Source organism: Sorex araneus, chromosome X, assembly GCF_027595985.1.
Source record: "Sorex araneus isolate mSorAra2 chromosome X, mSorAra2.pri, whole genome shotgun sequence".
NCBI lineage: Eukaryota > Metazoa > Chordata > Mammalia > Eulipotyphla > Soricidae > Sorex > Sorex araneus.
The window spans coordinates 164211175-164234735 of record NC_073313.1 but is presented as its reverse complement, the minus strand read 5'-3'; the positions used below and the strand labels follow the sequence as shown (position 1 = coordinate 164234735).

At 54.4% G+C, this 23561-nt stretch overlaps 1 protein-coding gene across 1 annotated transcript in view; it reads left to right on the top strand.

Moving 5' to 3' along the window:
- Positions 1 to 23561, top strand: part of ASTN1 (astrotactin 1) — a 197792-nt gene that overhangs the window by 91590 nt on the left and 82641 nt on the right. The window contains exons 4-8 of the mRNA XM_055121220.1: positions 108 to 254; positions 1676 to 1783; positions 3212 to 3361; positions 6084 to 6251; positions 13519 to 13603. Of these exons, the coding sequence (XP_054977195.1) occupies positions 108 to 254; positions 1676 to 1783; positions 3212 to 3361; positions 6084 to 6251; positions 13519 to 13603 (658 nt within the window). The remainder of the gene's footprint in view (positions 1 to 107; positions 255 to 1675; positions 1784 to 3211; positions 3362 to 6083; positions 6252 to 13518; positions 13604 to 23561) is intronic.

Below are 23561 nucleotides of genomic sequence, written 5' to 3'. Positions count from 1 at the left end.
CCCCCCGCAAACTTCCCCATCCTGTCTCTCCAGTTTCCTGTTCTTACTTTCGTTGACTTCTTTTTTTTTTCCTGTTCAAACGCTGGCCTCAACTTCTCCTCCCACAGGAAGTGACAACGCCAAGCTGTCGCTGATGAACAAGTATAAAGATAATATCATCGCCACCAGCCCCGTGGACTCCAGCCACCAGCAGGCCACGCTCCTGTCCCATACCTCCACCACCCAAAGAAAGCGAATCAACAATAAAGCGAGAGGTAAGCCCGCCTCCCTGGACAGTGGGGCATGTTCTGACCCACCTTTCTGGAGGCAGTGGGGGCCCGCTGACTCCAAATTTAAGTAGTCAGGCTTTGACAAGAATGTATGCTGGGAGGGGCTGGAGCGATAGCACAGCGGGGAGGGCGTTTGCCTTGCACACGGGCGACCCGGGTTCGATTTCCAGCATCCCATAGGGTCCCCTGAGCACCACCGGGGTAATTCCTGAGTGCAAAGCCAGGAGTGACTCCGGTGCATTGCTGGGTGTGACCCAAAAAGCAAACAAAAAAAAAAGAATATATGCTGGGGCCATCATTCGATGAGTGTGTCAAGTGGTGTGTCAAAGGCGGTTATGTCGTTTTGGTGTCAAGGTGCCCAAAGATGGCAAGAGCTTTAGAGAAATGAGTGCGGGTGAGTTCCTTGGCCATCATCCTGCTGGCCAATGACTTGTCCTGCAGATGTTTAAACTGATGACACAGCTCCCCTCAGAGAAGGTAGATGCAGCCCCAAGTGACCGTCAGGAGCATTGTAGCACTGTCGTCCCGTTGCTCATCGATTGGCTCGAGCGGGCACCAATCATGTCTCCATGGTGAGACTTGTTGTGACTGTGTTTGGCATCTCAAATACGCCACGGGGAGCTTGCCAAGCTCTGCCGTGCAGGTGGGATCCTCTCAGTAGCTTGCCGGGCTCTCCGAGAGGGACAGAGGAATCGAACCTGGGTCGGCCGAGTGCAAGGCCAACGCCCTCCCCGCTGTGCTATCGCTCCAGCCTGACTGTCAGAAGAGGGAAGAAAAAAGAGACCATCAAACGGCAGTTCCCAGGGGATGCTGTGTTTCTGGGCAAATATATACAGACATTCACGCATCTCAGGATTGGGAGGCAGATGCCAAGGGATTGGTCGGTACAGACTTGAGACCACGCCCACTTGTTCCCAGGGTCCAACCAGGAGTTTCACTCTTGTCTCTCTTTGGGTTCCAGAAATGTTTCCTCTTCTGTCGCTGAAGTTGGGACTCCAGGGGCCGGAGGGGTAGCACCGGGCTGACGGCGGTTGCCTTGGCCAATTCCCAGTTGGGTTCCTGGCGCTGGACAGGGTCCCCCCAGAAAAAAACCCGGGTGTGGCCCAAATCTCTGCTCCAAGTTAGATCATCCCGAACCAAGACCTGTAAGGAGGAAGGCTCCTTTCTCCTCACCCCTGCCTTCCTCATCGGGGGTGGGTCCTTGCTTCCTAGGGACATGGGGGGTGGGGGTGGTCCTTGTGGCTGTCATCAGGGGCTTCTGTCCCCCCCACTAAATCTGTGAATCAGGAAGTTTCCATCTCCCGGTTGACTCCTGCCTGTCCTTAGCTAAGGATTTGCCTGGTAACGAGACCCCCTGAAGACCCCCCCCCCCCCCGCTGAAGAGTTTCCCCTTCTCTTCTCTGCAGCTGGTTCCGCCTTCCTGAACCCCGAAGGGGATTCCGGCCCCGAGGCAGAGAATGACCCGCAGCTGACCTTTTACACCGACCCCTCTCGGAGCCGAAGGCGCAGTCGAGGTAGAAAGGGAGGGCATGGTGGGTAGGGGGTGCTTGGACAAGTACTGCCCATGGGTGCTCGGACCCGGGCTGTCACAATTAGGCGTCTGTGGAGGAGGGAGTGAAGAGTGACGGGGCGTGGGGCTGGAGTGATAGCACAGTGGGTAGGGCGTTTGCCTTGCACGCGGCCGACCCGGGTTCAAATCCCAGCATCCCATAGGGTCCCCTGAGCACCGCCAGGAGTGATTCCTGAGTGCATGAGCCAGGAGTGACCCCTGTGCATTGCGGGGTGTGACCAAAAAAAAAAGCAAAAAAAAAAAAAAAAAAAAGAGTGGCAGGGCGGCAGAAATATCTGTGACAGTGACCGGGTCAGGAGAGCCGCGAGTTTGAGGGACAGATTTGGGGCTAGTTTTGTAGACAGAAAACCGGAGATGCCAGCAAGCACCTTAACTTGGCCCAAGCACCCAAGGGCAGTACTTGAGCTCGATCCTCGAACTTTGTCAGGGTGCTATGCTCTACGGGAGGAGGAGGAGGAGCAGATGGGGGAGGTGGAGGCAGGAAGGCAAGGTGCCTGGCTAGTGTCCTGGTCCTGATGAGAGAGAATAGAGAGAAGAGAGAGGCCGGAAGCAATAGGAAAGTTGGCGGGCCAGTGTTGAAGGAGGGGCGTATTAGATGTGGAGGGAAGTGGAGTCAACAGATAGTGCAGGGGCCTCGCACGCTGCCCACCCCAGTTTGTCCATATCACGGGATATGCCTCCCCCAGCAGCGCCGGAAGTGACCCCAGGAACACAGAGCCTGGAGTAAGCTCTGAGCACTGCTGAGCACCCCCAAACCAAAGCAAACCCACCTGGAAGCTGTCTGCATTGCCGTCTCTCTCTCCCCTCTCCCGGGTCTCTCTGGTACACTTGCAACTGTTAGGGTTAGGGTTAGGGTTAGAGTTAGGGTCAGGGTCAGGGTTAGGGTTAGGGTTAGGGTTAGGGTTAGGGTTGGGTTAGGGTTGGGGTTGGGGTTGGGGTTGGGGTTGGGGTTGGGGTTGGGGTTAGGGTTGGGGGTGGGGTTGGGGTTAGGGTTGGGGTTGGGGTTAGGGTTAGGGTTGGGGTTGGGGTTGGGGTTAGGGTTAGGGTTAGGGTTAGGGGTGGGGTTGGGGTTAGGGGTGGGGTTGGGGTTAGGGTTAGGGTTAGGGTTAGGGTTGCACTGTCCAACCGCAGAAAACGATCCCCTGAGGGTATCACTGCCCCCAAGGACCACCCATTGGTCAGGTCCCCTCTGGCTCCCCTGGGGATGTTGAGTTGACCCCTTTGAGGTCCTGCGGCCACAAGACCCCCACCGCCCCCTTGCTTCCTTCCTGGAACTGTGGTGGCCACCGGGCCTCAACGATGCCGGCCGGAGAGTGGCCGCTGGCCCAGGTTCTGACGTGCTGGGGTCTCTCGCTTTCTCTCTCGCCTCCAGTTGGCTCCCCCCGCAGCCCCGTAAACAAGACCACCTTGACGCTCATCAGTGTCACCAGCTGTGTCATCGGCCTCGTATGCGCGTCCCATGTCAGCTGTCCGCTCGTGGTGAAAATCACCCTGCACGTCCCCGAGCACCTGATCGCCGACGGTGAGCCCCGCCCTGGGAGGAGGGTCCCCCACGAAGAGTCGGGAAGGGAAGGGAGGGGAGGGGGTGGAGGGGGGAGCAAGCAGCACCCCACCCCGCCGGCTGTGACCTGTGACTCACAGCCAGGCAGACAAACGAGCCCAGAGGTTGAGTGAGGCTTAAGGGGTCCCCTTGGGTCCGGGGTGATAGCACAGCAGGGAGGGTGTTGGCCTTGCACACGGCCGACCCGGGTTCGATCCCCGGCATCCCCTAGGGTCCCCTGAGCACCGCCAGGAGTGATTCCTGAGTGCAAAGCCAGGAGTGTCCATGTGTCTGTGTTTGTGTGTCTGTGTGTCTGTGTGTGTCAATGTCTGTGTGTGTCCATGTCTGTGTGTGTGTGTCTATGTGTCTGTGTGTGTCCATGTCTGTGCGTGTCCATGTGTCTGTGTGTTTGTGTGTCTGTGTGTCTGTGTGTGTCCATGTCTGTGTGTGTCCATGTGTCTGTGTGTTTGTGTGTCTGTGTGTGTCCATGTGTCTGTGTGTTTGTGTGTCTGTGTGTCTGTGTGTGTCCATGTCTGTGCGTGTCCATGTGTCTGTGTGTCTGTGTGTGTCCATGTCTGTGCGTGTCCATGTGTCTGTGTGTCTGTGTGTGTCCATGTCTGTGTGTGTCCATGTGTCTGTGTGTTTGTGTGTTTGTGTGTCTGTGTGTGTCCATGTCTGTGCGTGTCCATGTGTCTGTGTGTTTGTGTGTCTGTGGGTCTGTGTGTGTCCATGTCTGTGTGTGTCCATGTGTTTGTGTGTCTGTGTGTCTGTGTGTGTCCATGTCTGTGCATGTCCATGTGTCTGTGTGTTTGTGTGTCTGTGTGTCTGTGTGTGTCCATGTCTGTGCGTGTCCATGTGTCTGTGTGTTTGTGTGTCTGTGTGTGTCCATGTCTGTGCATGTCCATGTGTCTGTGTGTTTGTGTGTCTGTGTGTGTCCATGTCTGTGCGTGTCCATGTGTCTGTGTGTTTGTGGGTCTGTGGGTCTGTGTGTTCACATGTCTGTGTCCGTGTGTCTTGTGTGTGCACATACCTGTGTGTCCATATGTCTGTGTCTGTATATCTGTGTCCATGTATGTCTTATGTACGGATGTTCCCATGTGTGCGTCCATGTGTCAGCCCTGAGCATCGCTGGGTGTGACCCAAAAAAGCAAAAAAAAAAAAAATGTTAAAAAAAGGAGTCCGGGGAGACTGGTAGGCAGTGAACGCCGAGCCAGCGAGCCTCAGCTGTCCGCCTGGCCTGCTGCCAGCTCGTCCCTGCCCGTCTGTGTGGGGAAACTCGGACACATGGGCCCCGGGCTCACCGCTACCTTCTGCTCAGCCCGAGTGAAGGATTCGCCACGCCTGGCCGAGCGGTGCCCGGGGGAGAACTTGTAATTGCAGTGGCTGTTCGAACCCTCCAACGCCCACGTATATTAATTTACTTTGGTCCAGCGGCAGCCCCGGGGTAAGGGGAAGTCATCTGGGTTCTGAGGGTCCCTGGATTAGTTCAGCCCCAAGCCCCCTAATTGACCTGTCATCGTCTGCCGCCGGCTACGGGCGGTGGGGGCCGTCTGCGGGGTCTGCGGGGCTGTGGACTCAGCTCGGACACAGACAGCAGGGCCGTGTGTCTTGGAGGGGCGCCAGGGTGGGTGGCGGCTCTGCTGCTGCTGCTGTCTCTGTCCCCCCACCCCCCAGTCTGCGCACGCCTGGGGAGATGGGCAGGGCCCGTGGTGGAGGTGCAGACGCGGGTGGGCGTCTGCAGCTGAGTCTTTATGGGGGCTCAGGGTGGGGTGAGAATGGGGGTGGGGGGGAGGAATCACCTGAGGTTGTGGCTGTTCTCAGTGTACCCCATCTTCTCTGTGTGTGCATCTCTGTGTGTGTCTACGTGTGGCTCTGTGTATCTGCATGTGTTTGTATCACTATATGTTTGCCTGGGTTTATCTGTGTGTGTCTCTATGTAAGTGTGCCTGGTGTGTGCGTATGAGTGTGTCTCTGTCTCTGCGTGTCACTGTAACTGTGTCTATGTGTGTGTCCACGTGTCTCTGTGTGTATTTGTGTCTCTATCACTGAATGCCGGTGTGTGTGCCCATGTGTCTGTGTGTGCCCATGTGTTTGTGTGTCTGTGTGTGTCCATGTCTGTGCGTGTCCATGTCTGTGTGTTTGTGTGTCTGTGGGTCTGTGTGTTCACATGTCTGTATGTGTACGTGTGTCTTGTGTGTGCACATATCTGTGTGTATTTGTGTCTCTATCACTGAATGCCGGTGTGTGTGCCCATGTGTCTGTGTGTGTCCATGTCTGTGCGTGTCCATGTGTCTGTGTGTTTGTGTGTCTGTGGGCCTGTGTTTTCACATGCCTGTGTATGTACGTGTGTCTTGTGTGTGCACATATCTGTGTGTCCATATGTCTGTGTCGTTATATCTGTGTCCATGTATATCTTATGTACGGATGTTCCCATGTGTGTGCCCATGTATCTGCATGCCTGTGAGCGTGTGTTTGTGTGTGCCTCTCTGTGGGACTATGTATGACCCGTTTCTATGTCCTCATGCTTGTCCATGTTGCCGTGTGTCTGTACGTGCCCATGTGTGCCCTGTGTAAGGGTGTGTCCCTGTGTGTGTCTGTGTGTGAGACTGTGTGCGATCTGTTTCTTGTGATCTTGTGTGCGTTCATGTGCCTGCAGAGCTGCGTGCATGCACCCTCACCCGCACCCTTGGGCGTCTCCCTGCAGGCAGCCGCTTCATCTTGCTCGAGGGGAGTCAGCTGGACGCCAGCGATTGGCTGAACCCGGCGCAGGTGGTCTTGTTCTCTCAGCAGAACTCCAGCGGGCCCTGGGCCATGGACCTGTGTGCCCGGCGCCTCCTGGACCCCTGTGAACACCAGTGTGACCCCGAAACCGGTAGGTGGGACTCTTGAGTGGGGGGTCACCTCGGGCTCAGGCCATTCGCCCTCATCTCTGCTTAGGGACCCTTTGCCCCTCAGAGTTTCGCCTGTGCCCATAATGAGTCGAGCCCCAGAGTCAGCCCCTATAGATGTGGGGGGCCTTGGCAGGGACCCTGTAAAGGACCCTGACTGTGCCCAAGGGAGACCAGTGCATCTAAGATGACCTCTCTGAACACCCAGCCCCATGTCCGTCTACCCAAGGTGGGCTTTGAGGGAGGCGGGGGGGGGGGGATGCTAATTCTGTTCCCCCGAGAGGCGGGACTTTTCATTCCTGCTTTTTTTTTTTTTTTTGCTTTTTGGGTCACATCCAGCGATGCTCAGGGGTTCCTCCTGGCTTTGCACTCAGGAATTACTCCTGGCAGTGCTTGCGGGACCCTATGGGATGCCGGGGATTGAACCCAGGTCGGCCACGTGCAAGCAAACGCCCTCCCCGCTGTGCTATCGCTCCGGCCCCTCCTGCTTTTTTTTTTTTGCGCCTCCAAGTTTTCTCATCTCAAAAGTGTTGGCGACGCTTAGGGCAGGAAATGATAATCGTCTCCCTCCCCGGAGACATCCCTCCTCAAATGTCAGCATCCTCCCGTCCGCTCCCTCTCCTGTGCGTGATTCTGAGAGGCTTCGTACATACCGCTGACGCTCTTGGATTATCCCACTCTTCTCTCTCCGAATGTTCTCAAACCATGAAATAGCCCCCTGCCTAGCGCGTGACCACTTGGCATCGGTCTTCGAGCTTTTCGCTAGCCCCCTGTTATTTGACATTTAGACTCTCTCCATGTTGAGCTTTTATGACTTCTTCCACACTGACCCTCTCTCTCCGGTGTAAATGCGGGTCACGGCTGAAGCTTTTTCCTTTGGAGAACCCCCAGAAGGGAGAGGTCTGGGACCTCGGGTGGTCTTGCATATTATCAACTGGAATGGGGAGGTCCCCAGTTCTGATCGGACCTCCATGAAACCCCGGAGGAGTCCTTGAACCTTCAGCTACCCAGCACCCCTGCCTCCAAACAGGCCCTGTCATTTGCATCCATCCAGCTTTGTCTGGGGATTCTGAGCCGGTGAGAGTTATTTAGCACCACGGACAGCGTCTTCCGAGCTGGGACTTTTCCGGGGCTCCACACTGTCTAGACCCCTGGGAGATGTGGCTGGAATCTCAGGGCGTTCCCTTCCTCGCAGACACTCCAGCCTGCACACGGCGCCCCCACAGATGTGTCCCCAAAGACTGGGACCTAGAGATCTCAGTACAGGCGGCGTCCAAGAGTTAGAGCCCAGAACTGGAGTTCTCAGCGTTAATTCTACCTCTGCAAGGAGCACTTTGGTCACTGCAGGCAGCTCCCCATTTTCTGGCCTAGATTCCCCCGTCTCCCCGCCCCCCTTTTGCATGGCTGATGGCCACGCCTGCCCTGTCCCCGTGCCGAGCAGATGGTTCCTGTGCCTTGCACCCACACCTGCAGCTGTGGGCGGGAGGCAGCCTGGATCGGGTCGCAGGCGGATTCTTTCCAGGCAGTCAGGCTGTTGTCTTGGGGGTCCCCCACCCCCACCATTCCCCGCTGCTGAATTGGATTCTGAAGCCCTTCTCTGTTGCATTTCTTTAAAAAAAAATCTTTTTTGTTTGCATGGGGTCACACCCAGTGATGCTCAGGGCTGACTCCTGGCTCTGCACTCCGGGATCACAACCGGTGATGCTCTGGGGACCCTATGGGATGCCGGGGATGGAAGCCGGGTCGGCCGTGTGCTAGGCAGACGCCCTCCCCTGCTGTGTCTTCGATCCAGCCCCCTTCTCTGTTGTTAACCTGGCTTCTAGAGGCTAGAGTGATAGCACAGCAGGGAGGGCGTTCGCCTTGCACGCGGCTGACCCGGGTTCGATTCCCAGCATCCCATAGGGGTCCCCTGAGCACCGCCAGGAGTGATTCCTGAATGCAGAGCCAGGAGGAACCCCTGAGCATTGCCGGGTGTGGCCCCCAAATGAAAAAAGTATTTAAAAAATCCACCAAACAGGGGCTGGGTAGCACAGCAGGTAGGGCGTTTGCCTTGCTCGTGGCCGACCCAGGTTCGATTCCCAGCATCCCATAGGGTCCCCCGAGCACCGCCAGGAGTGATTCCTGAGTGCAGAGCCAGGAGGAACCCCTGAGCATTGCTGGGTGTGACCCAGAAAGAAAAATAACACCAAAAATAAGAAAAACCCCTAGTCTCTAAGGGCAGTGTGCCATGCTGCTTTGGAAACCTCTCCTGGGTTTTTTTGAGGAACGAGAGACCCTTTGAATGCCCGAGTGAGGACGGCATCGACATCTTCTCAGTGTGGATGGGTCTTGCCCTGAAAAAGGGACCCGATTGGCCAGAGTCCCGTGGCGACCCCAGACCCAGTCTGCGTCCATGAGATCAGAGACAGGATAGACGGGGGCAGGGCTGTCTTGTGGTTCCAGGCTTGTTGGAGCCAACACATTTGTCACTCAAGATGGTCCAGGGGACAGTGTTGCTGATGCATCTACCTTCTGTACCAGGACCTGGGAGCACAGCTGGTCCCCTGGAGGGGCTGAGCCACCCCCTGGTCCCATCCACATGCCCCTTCTCACACCTGATGGAGACCACTTTGAGAAATCCACGCAGGGGGCTGGTGCCCATCATTTATGCCCGTGAACGAACTTATTTATTTATTTATTTATTGCTTTTTGGGTCCCACCCGGCGATGCACAGGGGTTCCTTCCTCCTGGCTCTGCACTCAGGAATCACTCCTGGCGGTGCTCGGGGGACCCTATGGGATGCTGGGAATCGAACCCGGGTTGGCCGCGTGCAAGGCCAATGCTGTGCTATCGCTCCGGCCTCCCGTGAATGAACTTCTGACTGGAGATCCACTGGGCTGAGACCTGGCCTCTCCCACCCGCGCCGAGAGTGAAGGTGCAGCATCCTGATTTCAGGGGGGTGGCCAAGAAAGGGTGTCACAGGGGCTGGAGCGATAGCACAGTGGGGAGGGCGTTTGCCTTGCATGTGGCCGACCCGGGTTCAAATCCCAGCATCCCATAGGGTCCCCTGAGCACCGCCAGGGGTGATTCCTGAGTGCAGAGCCAGGAGTGACCCCTGTGCATCGCCGGGTGGGACCCAAAAAGCAAAAAACAAAAGAAAGGGTGCCCCAGACTCAGCTTTTGGTTGACAGGATGGGGCGCCCGCCCTGGGCTCCCCGCCCGCCTCCCTCCTCCCCCCGGCTTCCTTCTGCACAGTGATGAGGTGGCCGTCCCACCCACTCATTGCTCAGACACGTTATCGCCTCCCACACGCCAAACAAGTCTTTCTCCCTGGAGCCGAGTGTGGGAACTGGATGCAAATCAAGTGGACGCTATTTTTGCCACTCTCCGGCAAGCATCCTTGGAAATGCCGCGCTGATATGTGTGCTTTCCCAGCCATGCCGAGGGACCTGCATGCCATGGGGTCTCGGGGCTGTGTCGTGTCTGTGAGCATACACACATGCACACCCCCCCATCACCCATGCACAGGACATACCACACACAAACACATACAACACACGTGCAGGCATGCCACACACACACCACGCACATTCACAGCATGCACACCACACGCGGAAACCCGTGTGACTAACACAAGTGCAGGCATGCCACACACAGCGGACGCACACCATACACATCACACTAATTCACAGCACACACGTGACACACGCAAACACATGCGCATAACACACGGGTATTGCATTCCGCACACAAAAAAAAACTGCACACACGCAACACACATGTATACATGCAACACACATGTCCGTACTCCACACACAGTGAGTGTCCTCTGGTAGGCCCAGTGGACAGCAACTGATAGAGGTCAGGGCCCCGAAGCCCCTGCCTGGCTCAGACACTCTTCCCCTCTTTCCCCCTGGACCGTGGAACCTGCTCATTTTCCGTGGGTTGGTTTTTATCTTGTTTTGTTTTTTGTTTTTTTAGGATCACACCCGGCCATGCACAGGGGTCACTCCTGGCTCATGCACTCAGGAATTATTCCTGGTAGTGCTCGAGGGACCATATGGGATGCTGGGATTCGAACCCGGGTTGGCCGTGTGCAAGGCAAACTCCCTACCCGCTGTGCTATTGCTCCAGCCCCTGGTTTTTATCTTTTGACAAGAGGAAATAGCGTTCAGCACTCCCCCTACACTCAGAAGTGTCCTAGAGGGCCAGAGCGATAGCACAGCGGGGAGGGCATTTGCCTTGAACGCATCTGACCTGGGTTCGATCCCTGGCATCCCATAGGGTCCCCCGAGCACTGCCAGGAGTGATTCCTGAGTGCAGAGCCAGGAGTCAGCCCTGAGCATCGCCAGAGAGAGAGAGAGAGAGAGAGAGAGAGAGCACTTTTCCATGTGTCTCATGACTGGGGGGCGGTGAGTTGCTCACCCCCTGCCCTCTTAAGGTGGGGCTGTATTTGTAATGCTCAGAAATTCTCTGATCTGATTTGCAGATGCAAGAAGCTTAAAAATCATTCCCTTTCTTTCGTGTTTCTGGAACTGGAGCTTACTTGCTCCAGGGCACACAGCATTAATGCCTAAGGAAATTTGAGGGTTTTTTTTTGGGGGGGTGGGGGCCACACCCACCAGTGCTTGGGTGCTGCTTCCCAGCTCTGAGCTCGGGATTCTTTCCTGGCAGTGCTCAGGGGACCCTGTGCAGGGCAGGATTCAGACTAGGGTCAGCCTGTGCTAGCTTTCTGGAACTAGAGTTAAAAATACTCGAGGAAGGACAGAGAGAGCCCATACAGGATTCCCAGCCCCTGCACAACATGGACCCCTGAGCACTAATTCTGGAGTAGCCCCTAGCAACCACTGAGTACATCCCCAAGACAGACAGACAAAAGAAGCAGAATGTGATGGATGCAGTTCTGTGCTCTCCGGCTCGTTTATTGATCATCTACTATGGAGGCGGAGGGTGGGGGGGACAATGCATGAGGCATGGAGCTCAGGATCATCATGGAACAGGAAGACAAGGTGCTCTGTTTTTTTTTTTTTTTTTACATTTAATTTTTTTTTTTTTATTTTATTGAATCACCGTGAGATAGTCACAAGCTTTCACGTCTGGGTTACAATCTCATAATGATCAAACACCCATCCCTCCACCAGTGCACATTCCCCACCACCGAGATCCCGGGTATACCCCCCCTTTCCCACCCTCCCCCTGCTCCATGGCAGACAATATTCCCCATACTCTCTCTCTCTACTTTTGGGCATTATGGCTTGCGACACAGACACTGAGAGGTCATCACGTTTGGTCCATTATCTACTTTCGGCACGCATCTCCCATCCCAACTGGTTCCTCCAGCCATCATTTTCTTAGTGATCCCTTCTCTATTCCTTCTCCCCTCCGCTCATGAAGCAGACTTCCAGCTATGGGGCAGTCCCCCTGGCCCTTGTATCTACTGTCCTTGGGTGTCAGCCTCATGTGATGTTATTCTATACTCCATAAATGAATGCAGTCCTTCTATGTCTGTCCCTCTCTTTCTGACTCATTTCACTTAGCATGATACTCTCCATGACCATCCACTTATAAGCAAATTTCATGGCTTCATCTCTCTTAACAGCTGCGTAGTATTCCATTGTGTAGATGTACCAGAGTTTCTTTATTTTTTTTATTTTTATTTTTTTTTAAATTTGTCATTTTATTTTTTTTATTTTTTTTTTAATTTTATTGAATCACCATGTGGAGGGTTACATAGTTCTCAGGATTATGTCGGTTATACAATTCTCAAACACCCTTCCCTTCACCAGTGCCCATCTTCCATCACCAACCCCCCAGTATACCTGCCGCCCCCTCCCACCTCCCCAGTCCCCACCCTTGTACATGATAAGTTTCACTTCGTTTACACCTTATCTCGATTACATTCCATATTTCAACACACAACTCACTACCATTGTTGGGGTTTCCCCCAAAAAAGAAAAGCAGTCCTATTGCCAAGGAGGCATTTGATAGTTCTTCACTGCTAAGAATATAGAGATATTAAGTCCCGCTGTTTGTTACATAACTTTTCTTTTTCCCCCTTGCCCCGCGCCACCGAGTTCACGCCTGTTTAGTAATCGCCACGCTGCCTGACAAGGGGAAAAAAACCAAAAAGGATGGTTATTTCCCGTCATCAGCAGGCGTGGGACTCTGGCTTAGTTGATAGACTAGTAGAGTGTCTGCAAGCAGTTTCTGGAACCGAAGGTCTTGCGCTGGTATCGGCTCCGGCTCGAGATTCCACCAGCGTCCCACTGTTCCATGTACATAATTTTTCCCCTTATATCCCATTCCCATGCCACCAGGTCTGTTTGCTTAATGGACATCACGCTGTAGTTGACGACACGCCGCGTTTCTTCCCGAGAAAGAAGAAAATTTCTTCTTAGCCGGCGTGGGGATATAGCTTAGTTCAGTCTAGAGAGATGGCTACCACTTTGATTGCCTTCAACATTTCAGCAACAGACTTACTATTCTTGTTAGGATCTCCCACAAAATTCCGACCCATTAAAAAGGAACCATTACATATTGCTGATGCTAAGATGACATTAGGTCGCGCGGCCGGTTTTGGGTTTCTGTATAAAGTCCAGGGAAAGTACAACCAGAAATAACATCACTACAAACTTTTACCCTTTTATGGTGCTCATAAGATGGAGAAGCCTAGAGAGAGGCTCGGCGTCTCCATTTTGCGCTCAGGAAAACCGCGGACCCTGCGCTGTGCTCAGGAGGAAGGAGTTGAGAGAGAGAGAGAGGTTAAAAGAATTGGGGGATGCCCGGTTCCCACTGTTTCAGCGCACCGTGGGGTCTCTGGTCCCATGCCGGAATTAGTTCAGTGGGCTGCTTGGAGTCCAAGGGTGCTTCCTTGGGCTCTTCCATCATGCTCGCTCCACAGCAGGGTCCAAAGGGAAGCACACGTGGGGGAGGTGGGTTTAAGTATCTGCGGTGGGCGGGGGTCGCCGCCCCCGCCCCCGTACCAGAGTTTCTTTAACCAGTCATCTGTTCTAGGGCATTCGGGTTGTTTCCAGATTTTGTCTATTGTGCACAGTGCGGCAATAAATATATAGGCACAGAAAGACAAGGTGCTTTGGAGATAGTAGAGTCCCCCTTGCCTGACTGTGAGAGGAACGGAGAAGGGGAAGGGGTGCTTGTTCTCTCCCTGGTGGGGGAAGCAGGATCAGGGGACAATGCACTGACTGGCTCATTAGACCCCCGAGGGTGCCCGCTAACCCCCTTCTCTCTCTTCCTCCCCACCCCGCCCGCCAGGCGAGTGTCTGTGTTACGAAGGTTACATGAAGGACCCAGTTCACAAGCACCTCTGCATTCGGAACGAATGGGGTGCCAACCAGGGGTAAGTGAGAGGACCCCGAGTGCGGAAGGGAGTCGGGGAGGGTAGGGTGGGCTGGGCTTGGTTGGTAATCATCCAGGTCATCATCTCAGTAGTGCCTCCTTGAGGACACAGTCCCTCCGCATCTCTAAGTTGCTCCATTCCCTTGACGTCTCCCTTTGTGAGTGTGGGGGATGCCTCAGAGACCCCCTAGAATCTAGCTAGGAGCTGAGAATCCAGTTGCTCCTTTGCTGGATTTAGTGGGACTTAGATTACGGCATTGGGGATGGTTCAGTTGTGCTGCTGGGGGTGACGTGTGAGTCACGTTAGGGAAAAGAGCACTTTTACGCGATTCCCTGTAGGAGCGCAAGAGAATAGACTTCCACTCAGGAAATAGCTCACCGGCGGAAGTGCCCAGCCCATGGAGGGTCTCGGCTGGCAGTGCTCAGCCCAGAGACCCTCCCTGGGCTGAGGACTGCCAGCAGCCACCGCCCCCGAGCACTGAGCTCAGAGTAAGTTTCCCCAGCATGGCCTGGTCAGACCCCAAATAAACATCAACAACAAATGCAGATATTTATACACACGCGCGCGCGCGCGCCGACGCTAGTCCACATGGCTCTTGCTTTAGATTTTGACATTTCAAATTTTTAAGAAATGTTTTCTGTGGGGCCCTAGAGATAACACAGCGGGGAGGGGATTTGCCTCTAGCCCCAGCTCAGGTCTGGAATTCCCTCACCACATCAGATTCCCAGATTCCTGCCAGGAATGATCACTGAGCATGGAGCAAGGAGTAAGCCCTTAAGCACTGCTGGGAGTGGCCCCCCTGGGCGGAATTTTATGTCATAAAATAGACACAATAGGAGATTTAGCATTTCTTCCTTCCTTCCTTCCTTCCTTCCTTCCTTCCTTCCTTCCTTCCTTCCTTCCTCCCTCCCTCCCTCCCTTCCTTCCTTCCTTCCTCCCTTCCTTCCATTCTTCCTTCCTTCCATTCTTCCTTCCTTCCTTCTTTCCTTCCTTCCTTCCTTCCTTCCTTCCTCGCTTCCTTCCATTCTTCCTTCCTTCCTTCCTTGCTTCCTTCCTTGCTTCCTTCCTTGCTTCCTTCCTTCCGTCCATTTTTCTTTCATTCCTTTTTTTTCACCTTTTGGGTTGGGCTGGAGCGACAACACAGCGGGTAGGATGTTTGTCTTGCACACGGCAGACCCAGGTTCGATTCCTCCGCCCCTCTCAGAGAGCTCAGCAAGCTCTGAGAGGATCCCACCCGCACGGCAGAGCCTGGCAAGCTCCCCGTGGCGTATTCGAGATGCCATACACAGTCACCACAAGTCTCACCGTGGAGACGTGATTGGCGCCCGCTCGAGCAAATCGATGAGCAACAGGATGACAGTGACAGTGACTTTTTGGGTCACACCTGGCGATGCTCAGGGGTGACTCCTGTCTCTGCACTCAGGAATTACTCCTGGCAGTGCTCGGGGGACCCTAGGTGATGCCAGGGTTCGAACCCGGGTCGGCCGCGTGCAAGGATTCTTTCATAGTCTTAAAATCAAATTCCTTCTCTTGTGTGTGCCTTCAGGGTGATTTTCTGCCATGTTCCACATGCTGAGAGCTTACTTTTCTGCATCGATCTGGTGCTGGGGAGGGCGGGAGCAAGAAGGGATGAATAGAGTTAACTAATACTCAATACCAATCTGCGCATTGGGGAACATCCGTCTTGGCGCAACGGGTTGGAAATGTGTTGGCGTGACAAGGTGGCAGAGAGTTACCGCTTCCGTTCTCACCTTGCCATGGAGGGCTTGTGCCCCCAGAGGAATGATCAGGGTCTTCTGAGAGAGTCTGATGAGACAGCCAGCCTGGAATATTGAGTGCCGTTGTGGCGACCCGCGCGGCAATAGATTCGGAGACAAATGAGTGAGCGTTGGGAGAAGACGGTAAAGATGATGAAAGGAGCCCGGGGAGTGATGGATGAGGGGGGAGCCAGGAGAACTCGACTCAGAGAACTTGGCCGGCTGATGACTGAGTCGGAGCATGATGGATGCCCCCAGATGGCACAAGAGGGCGAATGTTCCGGAACGAGTGGAGGTGGAGGGCTCTTAAGGACGGAAGAGACTGACTGAAGTGAGGGGAAAGGAACAGAGGAGTTGGAGGGTGGGAAAACGTGGGCAAGCCAGAGTGCCAGGAAAACGCGCTGTGAACGGGAAGAAAGAATGATGGGGGGGAGACAGTACCGGAAATAAGGCACTTGCGGTCAAGTTCCCATTGTCAGTTTCATTCTTGGTGCTGTGTATGGTCCACCAGGCACCTCTAGGGGGCGCTGAAGAGCAGATGTCTTTCCACTCCGTGTCTTTCCACTCAGCCAAGTGCAGATGCTCCCTTTCCCTCCTCTCTGCGCTAAAAGAATCACTGTATCACTGTATCACTGTATCACTATATCACTGTGTCACTGTATCAGTTTCCTATAGCAGGTGTCAGCAACATCTCCATTCATCCCTAAGCTTCAGGGTCAGGGGAATGAGACTCATTATTGTTACTGTTTTGGGCATATCGAACACACCACCGGTTGCTTGCCAGGCTCTGCCGTGTGAGATTCTGCATCGCTCTCTTCTGGGAGCTTTGTTTTATAGTCTCTGGATCTTGGCTGTTGATGGGATCATAACGGTGCCGGGGGCAGTTTGCGGGCGTGACTGCCAAGCTACTGGAAAATGGGGGATCTGGGTGGAGGAGACCCAGTCCCGATCCAAGCAGGCTTGGAGGTATCAGCCCTGGGCCCTGCACACCTGGGTTCCTCTGCCAGTTTCTTCATGCGTGAGGCTTGTCTGAGTGTGTGAAGAGTGGCCTTGAGCATGGCTGTGGCTGGGTTCTGGAGGTTTTTGGCTGCGAAGGCTTTGCTTGGGGCGGGGAGGGAAACTCAACCCACCCCCCGCTGAGGGGATCCAGTGAAGACAGCCTGGCGCGGGGGCAGGAGATGATATAAAATAAAATAAAGATGCTTAGAGAAGGGGAACTCCCTCCTGAGAGACCTCTTGCTGACAAATAGAGGGGTAGGACTGAGAGCTTTGGCTAATAGAGTTCCGTCTAGACTGATAATGAACGTGGCGTGGTTTTGCTTGCTTGGGGGGGGGGGGGCGGAGGGTGTCCTGGTTCTGCTGTTCTTCATTCAGCTGCTGAATTTAGCTGCGGTGAAGGCTGAGACTCCGCTGACGGATCCTTCTGGAATCACAAACACGTAACGCCCTCACGAGACCCCCGAGTTCCCTCCAAGCCTGCGTGCTTGCTTTTTTCCCCACCCCTCGTGGTCCAGGCAGGCTTCGTGTGGCGATCGGACGGATTTGGTGGCCGGCTGGTGGCTGAAAGGTCCCCATCCCCAGCCCTGTAGACAGATGCTGGGAACAGGGACAGGCTTGCACTGTGGAGAATTACACCCGCTTTGTCTGGCTTGCGTAGAAACCATCTTGGGGTATAGACAAGCCTCCGGGGAAAGGAGCGGGCTGTGGGCGTGCCCGTGTTGTTGAGAACAAGACAGGCTCAAGTGGTGCCTCTAAGGCTGACAGACACGTTAGCCCCAGGAAACAGACACCGAGATCTGGCCTGTCGCTTCCAGCCCTAATTCCCATTATTCTGCTCATGTCTGTCTACGCAGTCGCGTTCTGGACACTAATACGATCACGGAGCGACTTTTCGGAGGGGTGCCGGTGCGGGGGGGACAGTGGGAAAGATGATAAGCAGCTGAGTTTCGATCTCTCTCTATATTTTTAAAAAGTGCCAGACAGCTGACTGCTTCACCTCCGAAAATGACAGCGGGGGTGGGGGGGGGGACGAAAAGTGGGAAATGCTGCATGTCTTGATTTAAACCAGAAGTCTGACGCGAGGTTTGTTTGAATGGTTCTTCCAAAGTGAATCGAAGTTGATTTGAATGTGCAGACTGTCGCCGTGGCTGGGAAGGGGCTGGCAGATTGCCAGCCCTAGTCACGGAGACTGGGGGAGTTGGGGGAGTCACTGGGAGCGCCGATTGTGCCAAGTCTCTTCTCTGACATTCTGGAAGGAAGCAGGAGGTGCTTCCTGCAGGTCAGAGGTTGAATGTTTCCTGCTTCAGATTTACGCTCCCCCCCCCCCACAAGAAAACCTAGGCCAGTAGCAGTTCCACTGAGTTCCTGGTGGGAAAAGCGAAGTGATGAGGCCCAGAGAAAATTTGTTATAATAATCCCGACTTAGAGGCAAGGATAAAATTAGACCAATGGCTCCTCCAAAAAACTTAGCCATTTGGGCCTGGAGCGGAAGTACAGCGGGGAGGGCGTTTGCCTTGCATGAGGCCGACCCAGGTTTGATTCCCAGCATCCCATAGGGTCCCCTGAGCACCGTTAGGAGTAATTCCTGAGTGCAGAGCCAGGAGTAACCCCTGAGCATCGCTGGGTGTGACCTGAAAAACAGGAGAGAGAAAGAAAGTAGAGAGAAAGAGAGGAAGGAAGGAAGGAAGGAAGGAAGGAAGGAAGGAAGGAAGGAAGGAAGGAAGGAAGGAAGGAAGGAAGGAAGGAAGGAAGAGAAAGAAAGTGTGTACTATGCTTGTATATCATGCATGCATGCTGCATGTACAGTGTGTGTACTACGTGTATGTGTGAAGAATGTAATAGTGTGTTTATGCTTTCTCTTTGGTGCTTGAGATAAACCATGTGTTTTGTATGTATGCTATATACCTGGTATTTTAGATAATTATGTCTGGTGTATATATACTGTCTCTGCATGAGGTAAATGTGTTTGTATGTGTGCTGTCTCTCCGGGTGTGTGAGGTAATGTGTGTAGTGTATATGTGTTGTCTCCAGTGTGTGAGATAAATGTGTGTGTATGCAACTGTCTCTACGATGTGTGAGGTAAACATATGTAGTGTATATGTGCTGTCTCTCTGGTGTGTAACATAAATGTGTATTTATATGTGCTGTCTCTGGTGTGTGAGGGTAAATGTGTGTATATGTGCTATCTCTGGTGTATGAGGTAACTGTGTGTGTCTACGTGCTGTCTCTCCGGTGTGTGAGGTAAATGTGTGTGTGTATGTGTGCTATCTCTTGATGTGTGAGGTAAATGTGTATGTATATGTGCTGTCTCTCCGGTGTGTGAGGGTAAATATGTGTGTACATGTGCTGTCTCTCCGGGTGTGTGAGGTAAATGTGTGTATATGTGCTATCTCTCCGGTGTGTGAGGTAAAAGAAAGAAAACAGTGTGTGTATATGTGCTGTCTCTCTGGTGTGTGAGGTAAATGTGTGTGTACATGTGCTGGTCTCTCCAGTGTGTGAGGTAAATGTGTATGTATGTGTGCTGTCTCTCTGGTGTGTGAGGTAAATGTGTATGTATGTGTGCTGTCTCTCTGTGTGTGAGGTAAATGTGTATAGTATATGTGTGCTGTCTCCAGTGTGCAATGGTAAATGTGTGTGTGTGTACATGGGCTGTCTCTCTGATGTGTGAGCTAAACGTGTGTAGAGTCCATTGCCTTTGTGTGGATGGGGGCACAGGTGTGTAATGCATGTGTGGATATGTGTAGTGGCCACTTGCCCCAGTGTACTGTGTGGTAACTGCCAGCGTGCAGTGTGTGGTATTTTGGAGACTGTGGAGTGTTGCACATGCCAGTGTGAGTGTGGGGGGTTGAGCAAGCCAGTTTGTCACACAACCCTGTCACCTGGCACCATTACCGACTCCCACTGGTCAGGTTCTGACACTCTATCGCCCATGCGCCCTTGCTTGTCTCAGAGGTGGCGTCTCCTCAGCTCCCTGTAGGTACGGGGGTGTGCAATAGCGCTCCAGGGGTGTGAGCAGGACTGGGAGCTCAGCTCACCAGGAGGTGGCTCTGGGAATGTTCTAGCTGATGGACACGCCGAGTCTGCTGGGCATGGCAGGGTAAGAAGGCTGGTTGGGGGTGGGGTCAAGTGGCAGCAGGAGGGGAGGGCGAAGCAGAGGGGAAGGACCCCACCTGGAGCTGCTCTTGTGTCCTGAAGCATTTGGCCACGCAGTCTCGTTTCTCTACCCCAGAACTGGCAGCAGAAGATGTCCAAAGGCTCGGTACATTTGCTGGGACACTTCCTCTCCATCACGTCACTTTTCTGGATCCTTCCAAATAACCTAAACCAATCCTGAAGTGAACACAAGATTCAACACACACACACATACACACACTCCAGCCCCTTGAGATTAGATTTTCCTTGAAAATCTAACAAATTAACAAAACCTATTCTCTCTCTCTCTTTTACCTCTCTCTCCCTCCCTCTCTCCCTCCCTCCCTCTCTCTCTCCCCCTCTCTCCTCCCTCCCTCCCTCCCTCTCTCTCTCCCTCTCTCTCCCCCTCTCTCCCTCCCCCTCTCTCTCTCTTTCTACCCCCCTCTCTCCCTCCCTCCCTCCATCTCTCTCTCTTTCTCTTTCTCTCTCTCTCCTCTCTCTTTCTCTCTCTCTCTCTCTCTCGGCTTTTTTGGGTCCCACCCGGCGATGCTCAGGGCTGACTCCTGGCTCTGCACTCAGGAATCCCTCCTGGCGGTGCTCAGGGGACCCTATGGAATGCTGGGCATCGAGCCCGGGTCGGCCGCGTGCAGATCAAGGTGATTCCTAGAAATCATCCCGTTGATAAAAGTTTCTGAAGCCAAAGATAACGTAGCATGTAGCATGAGGTGCCCAGTGCCCACGGTGTGTGGCTGGAGAGGGGGGCGGGTCATCATTCCTGGGCCCCAGGGGGGGCACCTTGGACTGTGGCTGTGGGGGCGGGTGATGACCTGTCACATCAGCTCACTCAGGTGACAGATGACAGGGTGCAGGTGGGCAGCTGGTGAGATGCCAGGATTCATTACAGGCCAGGCACCAGGACACGGAAGGTCAAAACAGGTTCTGTGAGATTCCAGGTTCTGGGGGTGCTTGAAGGTGTGGGGTTACCCCCTGGGGTAGGATTCCCTAAAGCCACGGGTGACCCCACTCCCCAGGGAGCCCCCAGCACAAGGAGGCCATTGTCACCATCACAGGAGACTTTCCTCATCTCCCACCTGAACCCACTGTCCCCCCCCTCTAATTCCCCTCGTGACACAGCCAGGGACTGTCCATTCGAGTCATGGGTTTTCTGTTCGCTGGGACAGCAAAGGACACATCAGACATTCTCATCGATGACACGGGTGGAGGGAAGGATTGATGGACGGGCGGACATTGGCCAAGCAGCGAATACATGTGCGGGTGCTGCTTGGGGGCCGGTCAAGAAAGGCCATGAGACTAGGTTTCGGGGGCCGGAGAGATAGCACAGTGGGGAGGGCATCTGCCTTGCACGCGGCAACCCGGGTTCGATCCCCGCATCCCCTAGGGTCCCCTGAGCACCACTAGGAGGAATTCCTGAGTGCAGAGCCAGGACTCAGCCCTGAGAATCGCTGGGTGTGAGCCAAAAAGCAAAGAGAGGGGGGGAGAGAGAGAGGGAGAGGGAGAGAGAGAGGGAGAGAGAGGGGAGCGGGAGAGAGAGAGAGAGGGAGAGGAGAGGAGAGGGACAGAGAAGAGGGAGAGAAAGAGACGGAGAGGGAGAGAGGAAGAGAGGGTGAGGAGAGAGAGGAGAGGGAGGGAGAGGGGTAGAGGGAGAGAGAGGAAGAGAGGGAGAGGGAGAGAAAGAGAGGGAGAGGGGAGAGGGAGAGAGAGGAAGAGAGAGGGAGAGAGGAGAGGGAGAGAAAGGGAGAGGGAGGGAGAGAGAGGGGGAGAGGAGAGGGAGAGAGGAAGAGAGAGAAGGAGAGAGGAGAGAGAAAGAGGGAGAGGAGAGAGGGAGAGGGAGAGAGAGGGAGAGGGGGAGAGAGAGAGGAGAGGGAGAGAAAGAGGGAGAGGGAGGGAGAGGGAGGGGGGAGAGAGAGAAAGAAAAAGAGAGAGGGAGAGGGAGAGGGGGAGAGAGAGGGAGAGAGGGAGAGGGAGAGGGAGAGAGAGAGAGAGAGAATAGGTTTCGAAAGGTTTCATTAAATTCCAAGTGGCCCCCCCGGGGCCTCCCAGAACGCCATGGAAGATTCTAAGAAGATTCTAAGGAAGAGGCTGGTGATTTGTTCTGACATCTGAGCCTCAGCGGTGACAGAGACCAATTCCACAGAGTGTCCCCACGGCTGTCGCTGGCTGTGTCACTTGGTTTTATGTGCTGAGGTGAGGGGAGAGGGGGCAGGGGTCTCTCAGGGAGACCCCCTTGGAGCCCAGCCTGACACGTGGGTATCTGAGGAGCAGAGAGTCAAGGCCGGGCTGTGGTGTAGACAATGGAGTCAACTTGAGTCCAAGCCCGGGTCTCTGCCAGAGCATCGGGCCCTCTGTGGCGTGCTCCGAATTCTCCCGGTGGGCCCAGACAGCGGAGAGATGGGACTGCCTAGTCTTTCTTTATTTTTTGGGGGGTCCCACCCAGCGATGCTCAGGGGTTCCTCCTGGCTCTGCACTCAGGAATCACTCCTGGCGGTACTCAGGGGATCCTATGGGATGCTGGGACTCGAACCCGGGCCGGCCGCGTGCCAAGCAATCGCCCTCCCCGCTGTGCTATCGCTCCAGCCCCTCGCCTCGTCTTTCTTGTCCTGACTTCGTTTCTGGCTTGGATTTCCTCTCGCACCTGTCTGGCCGGTGGCCGGGCCACCTCTCACCAGGTCCAGCTGCCCCTTTATCTCTGGGCATCCTGCCCCTCTGCCCTCCGGCCCCGACGTCTCTTGTCTGGGGCCAGCCCTGCCTGTGTCACACCGGGCACAAATGGGATTATCTCCCCATTAGTTCTCTTTTCATTACTGTCCTTGGCTCCGTGCCTGGGTCTCTGTGACTCATTATTCCCAACTTTCTCAGCACCACAGAGAGGTGCTGGTGTGTGTCTTTCACTCCCGGTTCCGCGTTGTTTTCTGCCCTTTTTTTGCCTTTCCCTCCATCTCCGTTGGCTCTGCCACCAGGAGTCCGTGGAAATGGGGCCTTTGCCCCTCTCTCTCCAGTGCCAACACAAGTCAGAAAGTGCAGTTAAGCTCCCGGATGGAACTCGATTTCCCAACGCCTGATCTTTCTAGGGCTGGAGCGGTAGCACAGCGGGGAGGGCATTTGCCTTGCATGCGGCCAACCCGGGTTCGATTCCTGTATCCCTCTCGGAGAGCCCAGCCAGCTACCGAGAGGATCCCGCCCGCACGGCAGAGCCTGGCAAGCTCCCTGTGGTGTATTCGAGATGCCCAACACAGTCACAACAAGTCTCACCATGGAGACGTGACTGGTGCCCGCTCGAGCACATCGATGAGCAACGGGACGGCAGTGCGACAGTGCTACAGATCTTTCTAGAAACTGTGCCTTTCTTGTCCTGACTCGGCGACAACTACTCAATTAATCAGACCGTTTCCTGAATCATAGACCCGTCTTCCTGGAAGGAACCGGCAGAGGAACCCAGGTGTGCGGGACCCGGGGCTGAGACCTCCAAGCCTGCTCAGATTGGGACTGGGCCTCTTCCACCCAGATCCCCCATTTTCCAGTAGCTAGGCGGTCACACCCAGAAACTGCCCCCGGAGCCGTGTAATCCCATCAAGGTGACCTGGGTTATGAAGGCTGCCTCCCTGAACCCCACTGGCTGGCTGACTTCTCTCCCTCAGCTTAAGAATTCTCCCAACTTTTCTCTCATCTTCTTTTTCTGTTCATTGCTTTCATTTAAAAAAAAAAAAGTGATTTAGGAACTGGAGTGATAGCACAGCGGGTAGGGCGTTTGCCTTGCATGCGGCCAACCTGGGTTCAACTCTCAGCATCCCATAGGGTCCCCTGAGCACCGCCAGGAGTAATTCCTGAGTGCAGAGCCACGGGTGTGACCCATAAAGAAAAAAAAAAAACAGTGACTTACAAAGTTATTAACAGTTGCGTTTTAGGCAGGTACTATCCAACACCATCAGTGTCAACTTCCCTCTGGCTGTGTGCCCGTATCCCCATCCTCTCTCCACCCCACCTGTCAGTTTGACAGGAACAAGGGAAAGTTCCAGTGGTTGCTCTTTAGATCTTGTTTTCAGTTTTGTTGA